This window comes from Physcomitrium patens, chromosome 3, assembly GCF_059467195.1.
Source record: "Physcomitrium patens ecotype Gransden chromosome 3, ASM5946719v1, whole genome shotgun sequence".
NCBI lineage: Eukaryota > Viridiplantae > Streptophyta > Bryopsida > Funariales > Funariaceae > Physcomitrium > Physcomitrium patens.
In genome coordinates, this window is record NC_143412.1 from 6,463,123 (window position 1) to 6,477,517 (window position 14,395).

General features: G+C 31.7%; 1 protein-coding gene across 1 annotated transcript; it reads left to right on the forward strand.

The window, feature by feature from the left end:
- The first annotated feature begins 3,149 nt into the window (after window positions 1–3,149).
- LOC112279588 (acyl-lipid omega-3 desaturase (cytochrome b5), endoplasmic reticulum) lies at window positions 3,150–5,380 on the forward strand. The gene has a single exon (XM_024514189.3). The coding sequence runs from the start codon at window positions 3,832–3,834 to the stop codon at window positions 5,149–5,151; it is 1,320 nt and encodes a 439-aa protein (XP_024369957.1). The 5' UTR covers window positions 3,150–3,831; the 3' UTR covers window positions 5,152–5,380.
- Window positions 5,381–14,395: the final 9,015 nt, after the last annotated feature.

The window sequence follows — 14,395 nt, forward strand, 5'->3', positions numbered from 1 at the left end:
AATAAAAATTAAGTTTTGTATAAATTGAAATGACCAAAATTGAAAATCATGATTTCAATCGGCCTTGCAAGATTTTATTACTTTCTGAGTATGAATTTGTACTTTTTAAACTAAGAAAACATAAATGAATCATTGTAAAAATAAAAAATAAAAACTTGGAAGTAAAACTAATTGGGTTGTATTTCCAAAAATCCTTTACTGTTAAGTGTTTTAAATTTGATCACCAATATAAGTTCAAATGATTTGATTCGAAGTTGAAAATGAAATATGCTTAAAATAGAAAAAGTACACACTAGGCTTTACAATGAATTTCAATAAAAATATATGACTTTTAGAGAAGTTTTAAAAATTCAATAACAATTCTATTACCCTTCTAAATTTCATAGTTATATAAATAAAAAATCATATCAAAGAAACTATAATAATATAAAACGAAATTTAAGAATTCAAACACTTCATATTGTTATCCAAAATAAATACTTTTTGTCTCTTTAAATTAATTACTGAAAAAATATTAAAAGAAAACAGAAAAATAAAATGCCACATACCATGACAAAAGTGTGAAATTAATTGAGCAAAGAAATAAATATATATATATATATATATACACACACATACACAAATATATTTATCACTTGTACTTTGTGCCTGTAAACCACATGAGAATGTCAAACCTGGACATAAAACTTTAAGAGTTTTAATATTTACAAATTAATTGTAATTTTAAAATTTAATTTAAAGATATTTATAAATACATTTTAATGAGTTAGAAACCGCAAACTGTTGTATAAAATCTAGGAAAATCGAAAAAAATAAACAAAAAGAGATAGAGTTTGAAATTTTGGATTACATGAACAATTTTCCAAATAACTTAACAATGTTGATTAAATCATTGTGCCTACATTTATTGGTGAACAACAAATTTACTTTGGGTGAAATCTCCACAAAAAGAATCACCAAATTACCTAAAAATATCAATATATATATATATAGACACATACAAACACAAGTCAATGCCCAGGATAGATTTTTCATTATTCTATAAATGCCTTCAACGTGAAAGTGCTCTAGGGACAAAATGACTTTACAAAGTCAAGCACCTCAAAAGAAAATCAAAGTGAACCTTCAATTGCACATTCCAATTGTGCTTGTGAGTGTGCTTTCCAATCATTTTCATGATCAAATGTAGGTTTGTCAAATTGACATCATTTTTGTTTTCTTCATATATTATTAACCACCCCATTCTTCTCTGACTTGTGTGTCCATTCATTTCTGCAATTCATGACTAAGAAGCAAATGAATTAAGAACACAGGAGAATGGGTGTTTTATGCATCACACAGGTGCATTCGTTGAATAGTCAGGTGATGACTATGTTGATTGTGATTACAGGGTTGATGTGTGGTGCAAATGGTTAATATGCTTTCTGCTCATTCCATATTGGTTTGGGTAATTCCACTAGGAAAACCAAGCATACCCACAAGAGAATTTGGATCCCTTGCAGTGTGTGAGGATCAAACTGAGGTTTCCAAAGATGTAGGTAGATTAGATGTACTCCACATGCAAGCAGGCTCTATTGCAAGGCTGTTTGAGCACCTTCAGCTTGCATGAAGGTGATCACAATGTACCCTTGTAGCATCCAGATCCAGATTATTAGCATATTTGGTTCAATCAAGTAAGCATTCACCCATTTTTGCAATTCAATGCAAGAGGGGTGTTTGGTGGATGCAAAATCTATTAGTACTAGGTGGGCAAGGGATGTGGCTTCCTGCTCAATCTGTGTTTAGGTTTCTAAGGACAGATAAAGGCATAACTTGGGACCAGACGGAAATAGTGTGGCATGTATGGTATTGGATGTGTTGTTCCAAGGCAATACCCGCACAGGTGTTTTAACGTTCCCCATTAGGAGCATCTCCAATCCTAAAAAAACAACCTAAATTGATCTGGCAAGGTACATTGTAGAAGAAAAAATTCAACTAGCAAGAAGGAATTTTAGGATTTGGAGAAACTTCTTGTTTATGTGGCCAAATTCAATGATGTTTGGATTGCCAAGTGTCTGCAATTGTCCTCCTCACGCTTCTCTACTTCCTGCAGCATCATCATGCTCAAAAAATTGCTTTAGGGTGTCCCTTCAGGCACTCACCACCCCGTATGCTTCCTTGAGTGTTTATTCAGAAAAAACTGAGCTTCATCTTAGCTCCGGCCTCCCTTCTTCTTGTGAGCAGTCTCTTTTGACCCAAAGACTCTCACAAACCATGCTTAGAACCTGCTATTCTGCAAACAGTTGTCTTACAAACCAAAACATCACTGGGAAATGGAAGTTGACCTGCTCTATTGCTTTTCTGACACATTTCTGTGCATACCTACCAGCAAAAAGAAAAGTGGAAATAAAGGGAGGAAGAGGAGGAAAAGGAAAGACGGATTGGCCTCCCTTGAGGGCTCTTTTTACACTTAAGGCCAACAACGTGGCCTGGAGTTCTTGTTTTCTCATGCAATTTGTTGAATAGTATCACTTTTCACAATTACTACATATAAAAACATTTTTAATCGAAGAAATAGTATATTTCTTGTTTGTGAATTTATAGGAACTTTTTAATTTATTTGTTCAATTAGCTTCCTCTGTCTTTGTCTATTACAATACTAAGTTAGTTTACCAATTGTGCTTCCATTTCGTCAGAATTGCCAAATAATAAAATACATAAAAATAAAAAAATTTTATCATGATGTATGTGTATGTGTTTACATGTGTGTGTGTGTGTGTGTGTGTGTATATATATCAATATCATGAAAGAGTTTGGAGGCAAGGTAATGATGCACACAGAAGTTATGATTGGTACAACTTGTTTGATGGTTGATGTCAATGTTTTCACAACATGTTGTTTAACACTTTTTAGCTCATTTTCAAGTACCTTGGTTTTGATGTAGACGAATGTTTTCGTTTTTTCAATAAATGTCTTAATTTGTCAACATTCAGCCCCATAGCAAAGAACCAAACAAACAAACATGTTTCCTCAATCCAACGAACACAATCCAACGGTGTGCATTATCGCAAAACATTTTAGGGTTTATCGATACCGACACCGTGAATTCGAAATCACTGGGGCATGCACAGATTCAGCCTGGTCGTGCAAATCCATGGCAGCGATGCTGCAAGATTTCCTTGGTATCCCATCGACGGTTGGGGACTCTGGTGCATGAGTTCAGATCGAGGTGCTGCGAGATGAACCACAATGGATTTCACTAGGGGGCGCCGCAAACGATCGTTGTAGATGTGCTGTGCTTGCGAGCCCTGGAGGCACATCGCCGTTATGAATCTGGAAATTTGAAGGAGTTTCAGATTGTTTCTATCTCTTCCAATGAATTGCAATAAGGTTGCTCTTGTTTGTGTCGCGGTGGTGTAGTGCACAAGATGACGAGGAGTTGGTTTTTTGAAATTGGACGGTTCCCAACTGGGAGGGTGTTGGATCGATGGCCCATACACAGTTGTGTGTTGTAGGCGAGGAGAATACAATTTGGGCCCGTTTGGGTTACAATGTGATTGCTGAAAGCGGATCTCTTGCAGCTCTGTTTGTTTTTGTTTTTGTTACGTAATTTCTGTTTATTTTTGTTTTCTGAGAATGATATGTACGCTGGTCGTGGGTCGTGTCGGTTAATGAGTGGAGACAATTGTCTTCCCCTTCGTACTCGCCAGACCGCGCAGGCCACTTAGTCCTTGTTGGCTGCTCGAGTACAGATCCGACACGAGCGTGGCACTAGGGTGTTCTTTGAAATTGCACGCAAGGGTGACCTTGAATGGTAGCTGCTGACCTCCACCCGCCCACAGCAGTGTAAAGATGCAGCCTGTGCTTTTTATGAGTCTTCTTTCCAATAAGTGTCTCGGGAAGGGGAGAGTGAGTGAGAGAGAGAGACTCCAGTGGAGAGTCGCGGCGGAGCTCTTGTGGACTGGAGCGATGTCGTCTAGAAGGGGCTTGATATCGCTGGATCAGCCCCGAAAGATTGGTCACAATCTTCCCGTGGTGTCGTTGGATAGCATTGAGAATGTCAGGAACGTGGGTGGGATGTCCGTGAAGCATGAGATTAATAGGAAGGATGAAGAATTCGATGCGTCTAGAAAGCCGCCCTTCAGCCTTGGCCAGTTACGAGCCGCCATTCCCAAGCACTGCTGGGAGCGGAGTCTGTCGAGATCTTTCAGCTATGTAGTCAGAGATGTTGCCATTGTAGTGACGCTAGCGTATGTGGCGGTATACTTCGATAGCTGGTTTCTGTGGCCAGTGTATTGGTTGGCACAGGGGACAATGTTTTGGGCGATCTTCGTTCTGGGTCACGACTGTGGGCATGGCAGCTTTTCAAGCAACAAGAGCCTGAACAACCTGGTCGGACACATCCTGCACTCGTTCATTCTGGTGCCATATCACGGGTGGCGCATCAGTCACAGGACACATCATGCCAACCATGGCCACGTCAAGAACGACGAGTCCTGGTACCCGATGACAGAGGGGCTGTTTATCACACTGGATTTCTGGGGCAAATTTGGACGGCTGAACTTTCCGGCTACGCTGTTTGCGTATCCCGCGTACCTCTGGTGGAGAACTCCTGGCAAGTCGGGTTCCCATTTCAATCCGTCCAGCGATTTGTTTGACCCGAGTGAGTGGAAGGAGGTGGCAACGTCGACCACATGCTGGTTGACAATGGTTGCCATCTCGATGACTTCGGTGTCGCAAGTCGGGTTTCTTTTTGTGTTCAAGCTTTACTTCGTCCCCTACATCGTCAACGTGATGTGGTTGGACGCTGTGACCTACCTTCACCACCACGGGTATGAGAAACAAATCCCCTGGTACCGAGGTCAGGAATGGAGTTACCTGCGGGGTGGACTGTCCACCATCGATCGCGACTACGGTTTGTTTAATGAGATCCACCACGACATTGGCACACACGTCGTGCATCACCTCTTCCCTCAGATCCCGCATTATCATTTGCGTGAAGCTACAGCAGCCGTAAGGCCCTTGTTAAAAAGTTACTACCGCGAGCCCCAAAAGTCGGGTCTTTTTCCTCTTCACCTCATCTCTGTCATGATGAAGAGTTTCTCCGAGCATCACTTCGTGGCTGATGAGTGCGATATTGTCTTCTATCAGAAGAGCACAAATGCTAAGTGAGGTTCTCGAGCCTAGAGAAATTTCGCTAATGTTTTTTGCTTCCACCCTACAAATGTGGATCTTTTATCAGGTGGGTCAGTAATCTTGTATTCTACATTAGAATCGGAATGGGAGCCTGTAACTGGTATTATTGACCAATTCTGGAGTTAAAAGACGTCATTTTTGGATTATTCTCCACATGTGGCTCTGTACAATAATAATGATGATCAGTTGCAATTTTATTTGTTTATAGTACCGGTTGTAAACCTTGCAAATCTTGTTTAATGTTTGCTTGTTTGTTTATATAATACCCTCATGGGAGCCTGTAACTGGTATTATTGACCAATTCTGGAGCTGAAACAGTTGCAAATTAGTAAGCATAAAAATGTGTAAATTCAACAGCACGTATGCGCAGAGTATCATGATAGTAAGCAGTGATTTTTTCATTCTGTAGCTTTGGCTATATTGTCTTGTTGATTGTCAGACCTCAAATGGACACTTGCCTACTGCATGAGCACTGATGTGCTTGCACATGAGCTCCATGACTAACGACAAAAGACCTGATTCTTTCCACTAGTCTGCCATCCACTGTTCAATGATAAATCAGATTCTGCCCCACTCTCTTGCAGCACTATTGAAATCTGTAACGGAACTGGAGCCATGTCTGACACAAGTGCACCCTGCAATTGTTGTGAACCTGTTCATATTCCTAAAACAGAATGAAAGCATGAAAACATGATGGATATTATTTGTTGCTAATGAAAGGTGTTGAAAGCCAAGGAAAGGGCACTTCTAAAGTCTTAATTAAGAGTTGGATAAGTCACAACTTTTGGCATGTAAAATGTGGGATATTCAACACTCCTCTTCCAAAAGTGGGACTTAATTCTCTACTGAAACAAGACCTAACATATCCCTATAAATTAGAAATTTATCTCTAAGGAGAGGTTTTGTGAAGATATCTATCGCCATTTGCTCCAAGAGACAATACTTCAAACCAATTTGTCATTTCTCAACACATTATCTAATAAAATGATGTTTTATATCCCAATGCTTTGTACAACCATAGTGTGCTGGATTCTTGGCAATAGCAATTGTATTCTTGTTATTCTCATAAATAAGAATCCTTTTTGGCTCTAAAATGTCATAATTTCTAAATACTTTATAAAGCTACAAAGTCTTCCTTGTTGCAACATCTAAGGCTGCATACTTTGCTTTTATTGACAAAAAAAAACTAAAGATTGTTTCTTGCTTGACTAAGTGATAATTACCTCGTCTAATATAAATGCATAATCTTCTATTGAATAACACATCTCTACACAACCTGCTCTATTTGTATCATTGTAGCCTATATATTGGAAATTTTCTTCTTTTCTTTCATATTATAATACCAAATATTTTGTTCTTTGCAAATAACAAAATATTTGTTTGATTCTTTGCCAATGTAAAACATGTAGATGTGCCATGTATTGAGCAAAGTATTGACAAGAAAATGCAATGTCATACCTTGTATTATTTGCAAGGTACAATAATGAACCTAAAACCTTTTGATAAAGCTTTATTCTTTCTGCATCAAAAAGATCATCATTCTTATACTTAGTGATATGACTTCATACCATTAGTGTAGCAACTATCTTTGCATCTTTCATCCCAAATTCCTCCAACTTTTGACAAATGTACTTAGTTTGGCTTAAACTAATTGTACCATTTTTCTTATCTTGTAAAAAATTAATGCAAAAAAAATCACTAGATTTACCAAGGTCTTTCATCTTATAGTATTCTTTTAATTCATCCTTGTATTTCACAAGGATCTCAAAGTTCTTGTCACCAATAAACACATCATTAACATAAATAATTAATACAATAGCTAATCTATCTATATATATTAAGTATAAATAAGGGTCTAATTTTTAGTACTTCCAATCAAGATTCAATAAAGATTTATCCAAACTCTTATTTTATCTATGTTTAGATTGCTTCACATTGTATAAAGTCTTTAGCAATCGCAATACCTTGTTTTTTTTATTTTGATAGAACTTCCAAACCTTCTAAATTTTTTATATAAATGTCTTCTTCTTTAAGTTTGTCATTTAAATAAGTTGAAGCAACATCAAGTTGTAATATATTTTAATTAAAGTTAGCAACAATTGTAACAAATATATGAATTATTACAAGGCAAGAAATTGGTACAAAATTTTCTTAATAATTAGATTCCTTCACTTAAATAAAATCTTTTGTAACCAATTAAGCTTTAAAAAATTCAATAGAGTCATTATTAGCAAGTTTTTCTTAAAAATCTATTTTGAATCCATAGCCTTCCTACCATTAGCTTAAAATGAAAATTCCCATGTACCATGATCTTTCAAAGAATCAAGTTCTTCTTTTATGGCATGACTCTACTCTTTGCAAAAAAGTGAATTCATGGCTTGTTCAAAAGTCTTTGATTCTATATATTCATTAACATAAACCACATCCACTATTTCAATCGGTAAGACATAATCTCTTAAAATAATTTTTTTTTGTCTTTTTTTCAAAGCATGCAATAATGACTCTATTGAATTTTCTTACTACTGCTTATAATATTTACTAGGTCAATGCCACCTATATGATGATTTCTTGGTAGTAGAGCTTAAGTCATTGCCTATACTTTTGATTGATAGAATTCTACTACTTCTATTGATATAGAATTTGTTTTTTTTTGTTTTTTTTATTTTTATTTTTTAAATCATTTCTCCATCTAGTCTATCATGCACATGTAATCTTAAAGCTTGAGGTTGGTATATTTTTAATTCATTTGGATGTTGAAAATCTAAAATATCAAGATTATTTCTATCATCCATATATTTTCCAATTTTCTCTTGAAGAGTTAGTGATTCACCGAGTAATTCATACTTATTATCAAAAAAGATCACATCTTAACTAAGAATCATATTCTTTTCTTTAGGTAGAAAAATTTCATATCTTTTTGCTACTTCTGAATATCCAACAAAACACCCTTCATTGCTTTTGCATTGAATTTTTGATATTTTTCTTTTGATATATGATACCAAGCAAGAAAATCAAAGCAATGAGCATTTTGAAGAAAAGTTTTTTTACTATAGAAAACTTTATATACTATCTTACTACCAAGTCTTGCAAATAAAAGATGATTGCAAGTCCAAGTCACAAATTTTGTTGCAAATGCCCAATACTGACAATCCACTTTGGTATTATCTAGAAGTATTTGTACTCCTTTAAAAATAATCTACATCATATGCTCTCCTATGCCAATAATTTCATGTGTATATGTAAGAGTGATTATGTGCTAAATGCCTTTAATTTTGAAATAAGAACCAAGCTTACTATTCAAGAATTCAGTGCCTTCATCACTGAGAAAAGTTTTTAACTTTTTTTAAATTTTTCTTTATACATCCGCTTCTCAAGTCTTATTAGTAATATATACTTGGTCATTAATTTAAAATAAAGCAAAGCTATAATAGCCAAAATATTCATCAATGCACATAACTAATCATTTGGCTCCACCAAAAGTAGTCGTATGAAAATAATCAAGATTAAGCACTATTACATCTAAAATATTGTTAGCATATTTATGATTGTATGAAAAAGATTGCCTTTGGGCCTTACCAAAAATGCATGACTCACATATAGGTATTTTATCCTTTTCTCTTATGATTTTTAATCCTTTAATATAATTCATCCTCTTTACATCTCTTATTGTATATTTTGAAGCATGTTCTAATACTTGATGCTATTCAATAAGTATAAAACTTGAAATAGATGAGCTAAAGATTATAGCAACCTCTTCAATTTCACAAGGCATAAGATAAGCTATACATACTAGTATGCCTCATATGAATAAGTTATATGAAGGTAGAATTCAATCAACTTCATATCATGGATATATATATTTATTCTAATATTTATCTATATGATAAAATAAAAGTAGATAAAAGTAGATTCATTTCATAATATTTTTTAGAAATGCTTCTTAGAAGCTTCATAAACACTGCTTTGACTTTACTTGGATTTGTAGTTGATTGATAATTTAAAAACTCAGTCAATAAGTTAACCATATGTTGGTAGCTTAAGGAATAAGCTAACTATGTGGCACACATATAGAAAACTTACTTTGCAAGTTAAGATACATATTTTGTAAAATCAACACATTTTGGAGGTTCTATAAAATATTGCCTCAAAATTTTGAATTAAGAGTATATATAGAAGCAAGAATAAAGCCTTCTCCACTCTTGTCAATGCCTTTCTAACCTTTAGTCTTATTTTAAAACTTTTTAAATCTTGACTTTAGCAATACCTATTTTAGTTTAATAATATATCATTTTTGAATGATTTTTTAGTCTTTTTAAGTGACACAAGAGTATATTGATATTTTAGTTTTTTAAAACTCATGTTGTTGACACCATCTATGATTTCTATATGTACAATGTCATGTTGTAATAACTATATGATGACAATTATATGATGAAAATATAATCAAAAATAAATTTCTAATTAATATTTAATCATCTTGATGTAATAATGATTTAAGATATTTAAACATGGCTTTTATAAAAGCTTCTTAATTTATTTTCTTATCTTAATAGCTAATAGATTAAAGATTGGTTAATTATTTTATCTTTTAGATTGTAGAATTTCTTTTAATACTTTAGAAAGGCCATAAATTAATAAAAATAAGATAGAAGAGGTAAATAATTAGTATGGTTGATACTAGGATTAAGTTGAAAGTAAGGTTGGGCTAAAAAATTCTTAAAATAGGTTAGATTGATACTCGGGGATCAACCATTTGTAGGACAAGGTCGAAATCAAACCTCTAGCTATTAAAACAGCTACCTAAGGCAAAATAGGATAATATTTAAAGACCAACAATTGAGTTATTTCAAAGATGTAAGACTTATTTTCATAGGGTTTGTTTTGACTTTTCAATTATTGTTCAAAGTCAAGGTTTGTATTAGTGACTTGAGATTTATGTAACACAATTAAAGTTAATATTCTTTTTTAGTTTGTAAAATTGGTGTTACATTTATGATTCAAAATTTGATAGTACTTTGTTGATTGGATGTGCTAAGTATGTGTAAAATTTTATATTAATCTAATAGTATAATTGGCAAATATTAGGGTTTTGTTACAAGAAGGTATTAAAAATTGATAGTTTAAGTTTAGATAGGATTTTTATGATATTTGAGATCTATTAATTGGATGAAGGTGAAATTTGGCATAGTATTACAAAAATTCAAGATCAAGCTACACATTAATTTTGAATTGAATTTAACAATTGAAAAAGGAGAAATTACTACTAGAATATTTGTATCAACTTTCAAGTTGACAGCCAACTGATATTAATGTGATTTTTGGCCTTTTTCTTACAATTTGTATGTTGAATTGGATTAAATTTTTATAACCCTACAGAAGACTTATTGTGGCATTTGTATGCAAAATTTTGTACTATTTGGACTGTCAAAGTAGAAATTATAGCTTACCAAAGCTCATTGACTAGGATTATGGCTTGCATAGAAAAATCAAAATTACCTAATTTTGAAAGTAATAATAAAAATAGAGTTTATATATAGCTGAGATTACTAAAAAAAATTATTTTTGAATACTTTGTATTGGCTTTAAATACTTTGAATTGAAATTTGAATTACATTCTTTTTATATGGATAAAACCTAATAACGTTTCTTGGATATTTATAAAATACAACTTTATCTTCTACAACTAGGTGCTTGGTGCATTCTTAAATAAGACAATACATATTATGATATAAATAGTGAATCTAACATGAAATTTTAGAGTGGAAGGTATTGCATTGTATTTTTGGTTATTTAAAATTAATGATATAAAAAAACAAGAAGATTAAATTTGGAGTTTTTGATGGAGCTTTGAGTAGAGCTTCAAGTAGAGCTTCAAGTAGATCTTTAAGTAGAGCTTCAAGTAGAACTTTAAGTAGAGCTTCAAGTAGATTTTTTATTAGTAGACAAGGTATATACTTTAATTTAAACATTGTAAATATGTTTCAAGTATTTACATTATTTATACAATAATAACAAGGAAATGATTGCAAAAAGATGTTGGCAACCAAAAAATTACAAGCAATGGTTAACAAAATTGACTAAGTTGATGGAAGGAATATTTCAAAGTATTTAAAATGTTATATATGAAAAATGGAATTAAATCAAATTTCCAAAAAAAAGATGATTGACCTATTTGGACTTGATACAATATCAAAGATAAGAAAACATATTGAATTAATTATGGAGCATTTTGGAGATTCATAAGAGACATTTTTATATGTATTAAAGGACAAATATTTTTTAGAAGACATTGATCAAGTTACTAAAAAATCATTTTTAGAATAGATTAAGTAGCCAAATAAGAATTTGTAAGCTATGGAATTTTTGAAGAAATTTAAGTGGCAATATTCTTGATTATCAAAAATAAAAAATTAACTATGAAGCCAGATAAGATTGAATTGTTTTTTTAAGAAATTGATAGAGAATTACAAGAAAAGTTGGAAATTCTTCTTGAGAATAAAGAAGATGAAGAATTGATAATAAAATAGAAATAAGTTGAAGATGCTATTAGATTACTTGCAAAGAGGGAAATGAGAAAGAATAGAGTTAGAATTTAAAGAATTGGATAAGTATCTAAAACTCAAGTACCTACTTTATAATTGATAGTACGTATTGTTCAACCTCTAAGAACTATATCATAAAAAGAAAACATGGAATTTGAGGAGATTATATATGGGATTTAAGATCTTCAAATCAAACTTTCAAGCATTGAGAAGAAGACTTCTACAACAAGTTCGAAGGCTATTTTAAAATAAAGATATGTGCAAAGATGTATTTGGTGTAACAATGATTTTTATTTTCAAAAAGATTGTAGTAAATTCAAAGAAATGGTATAACAAGATATTATTTTTTTAAAAGATGGAAAGATATCATTAAAAGATATTGGTAAACTTCTTCAAAATAACTTTGGTAAGAGAGTTATAAAGCATTGATTAAAAAGTATTTGGCTATATATGGAATTATAGTAATGGAAGTTATAAATTATAATATTAGGATGGATGATGATGACAAATAAATTTTTTTTAGAAATATTATATCAAGTAGACTTTGGTCTTTTGTCATTTCTATAATAAAAAAAAAGTTACCATAGGGAGCATTCTTGAATACTGCAATTATAATTTGTAGAGCTATAAATTCAAGGATCTTGTAGAAACTTTATCAGTATATATCTATATTACTAAAAATAAATATGAAGCTTTAATAAAAGAAAAGAAGAAGTGAGATTTTGAGGACATAAGAGAAGGAAGTATTTCTAAGAGAAAAACTTGAAAAAAAAAAGCTTATGAGATAACTTCAAAAGAATTACCAATAAAAGATGCTTTGACAATATTGTAGAAAAAATCTAAAGACATAAGAAATAAATGTAAGTCATCAACATACAAACTATTCTATGATATTAAAGCAACAATAGATTTAAAGGAGGTGCTTGAAGAACATATGTTCAATGTTAAGGTTGAATTCACATTAAAAGAGATTTTGAGAATTACCAAAAAAGAATTTCATAATGTCATTATTGACAGTATTAAACAAAGGATGAAACTAATGAAAGAAGTTAGATTAAATTATGCTATTAATGCATATGTATGTGAAGATAAAAAAGATGAATTTGGTAATTGTTGCAAATAATCAACAAGGGAGGAAAGGAATTATAATCAAAGAGTATATTTTGATAATCAAAGTAATAAGAATAAAGAATTTTGAAGTTATTATTCTTAAAAGCATTCGGCTAGAGCAATAATAGAGGTATTAGTGAAGGTTAGAAATATAGATGAATTGATTGTTGTTTTAATTGACTAAGGTTTGAAAATAAATCTTATGTCTAAAGTTGTTTACATGAAGTAAAGTTTGTTAATTAATATGAAACATAGATGGAAAATATAGATAGCTAATAATATATAAAGTATTTTATATGATACTTACCTAAATATAAAAATTTGAATTGGTGATGTTAGAATAGAATAAAATTTCAAGATGCAACATCTTATTTATTTTTATTTATTTATTTTGAAGCAATCTTATATTATTGTAACTTGAATGGAAATAAAGATATTTGATAATGGTTCATCTTATGTATAAATTTGTAGTGAAGATGGGAGAAAGACAATACTATTTTTGACTATGCCTCCAAATCATAAGCAAAATAGAAAAAAGTTAAAAGAAAGTCCATAGCAAAGAATTGTTGAAGAATTCAAGGATTTTTAGAGGATACCACTATTAAGTGAGATTATAGAGGTACAAAAGGAGGTACTTTTGTAAGATGTAGGTGCTTTTGATGCAGGATTTATTGAAATTTTTGAAAATAGAAGTACTATATATAAGAGGGTCGAAGTTTTAAAAAAAAAAGAAAAAAAAAGATTGTGTAATATTAAAAAAGAGTTATGTAGATTAAGAATATTAGAAGACAATGAAAAGATTATAGATATTCATGAAGAAAATAGTTTGAAAGATCTTTTAGAATTAATTATATTTATTAGATTAGATGATGATGATAAAATTATATAAATTCATATAAAAGAAGTTTATGATACAATTAAATCTTTTTAAGCATCAAAGATCATAATTGAATCAAAATATAAGAGAGTGGATAAGAAATTGAAATCCATTATTGGACCTTTGCTAGAAGATTTTAAAAGACAAATAGAAGAAGTTGCAAGAAAAAAGAGCTTAAAGGATTTAAAGAATATTAGGCACAAGTTCGCTAAAGAGACTTTTGAGGAATTGAAGATTAGTTTTCATAGTTCTTTGTATCATAGGTATATAATTGAAGAATATTCTAGAAGATTCTAGAAGATTAAAGAAGATTTGAGAAGATTCTAAAAGATTTCAGAAGGTACTAGTAGATTCTAAGAAGGCTCTTGAAGGTTCTAGTAGATTCTAAGAAAGTTCTAGAAGGTCATAAGATATCCTAGAAGGTTCTAGGAGACTTTAGATGATTTAAGAAGTTACTAAAGAAGGTTCTTAGGCTTATTTTGTTTTCAATTCTCATAGAAACTTCTTAAGACCTAGTATATATAGGAGTCGAGGCTAAAGAGAACTTTAATCTTAATAACTCAATTCTTGTGATTTAGCTAGGACCTTTTTACTTTTTATCTAATTATTGTTTTGATGTCGAATTAACTCCATTCCTAGGTCTTGAATCTTTGTCTTGTATATGGTCCTTAATAGTTTGTCAAGACTGCAA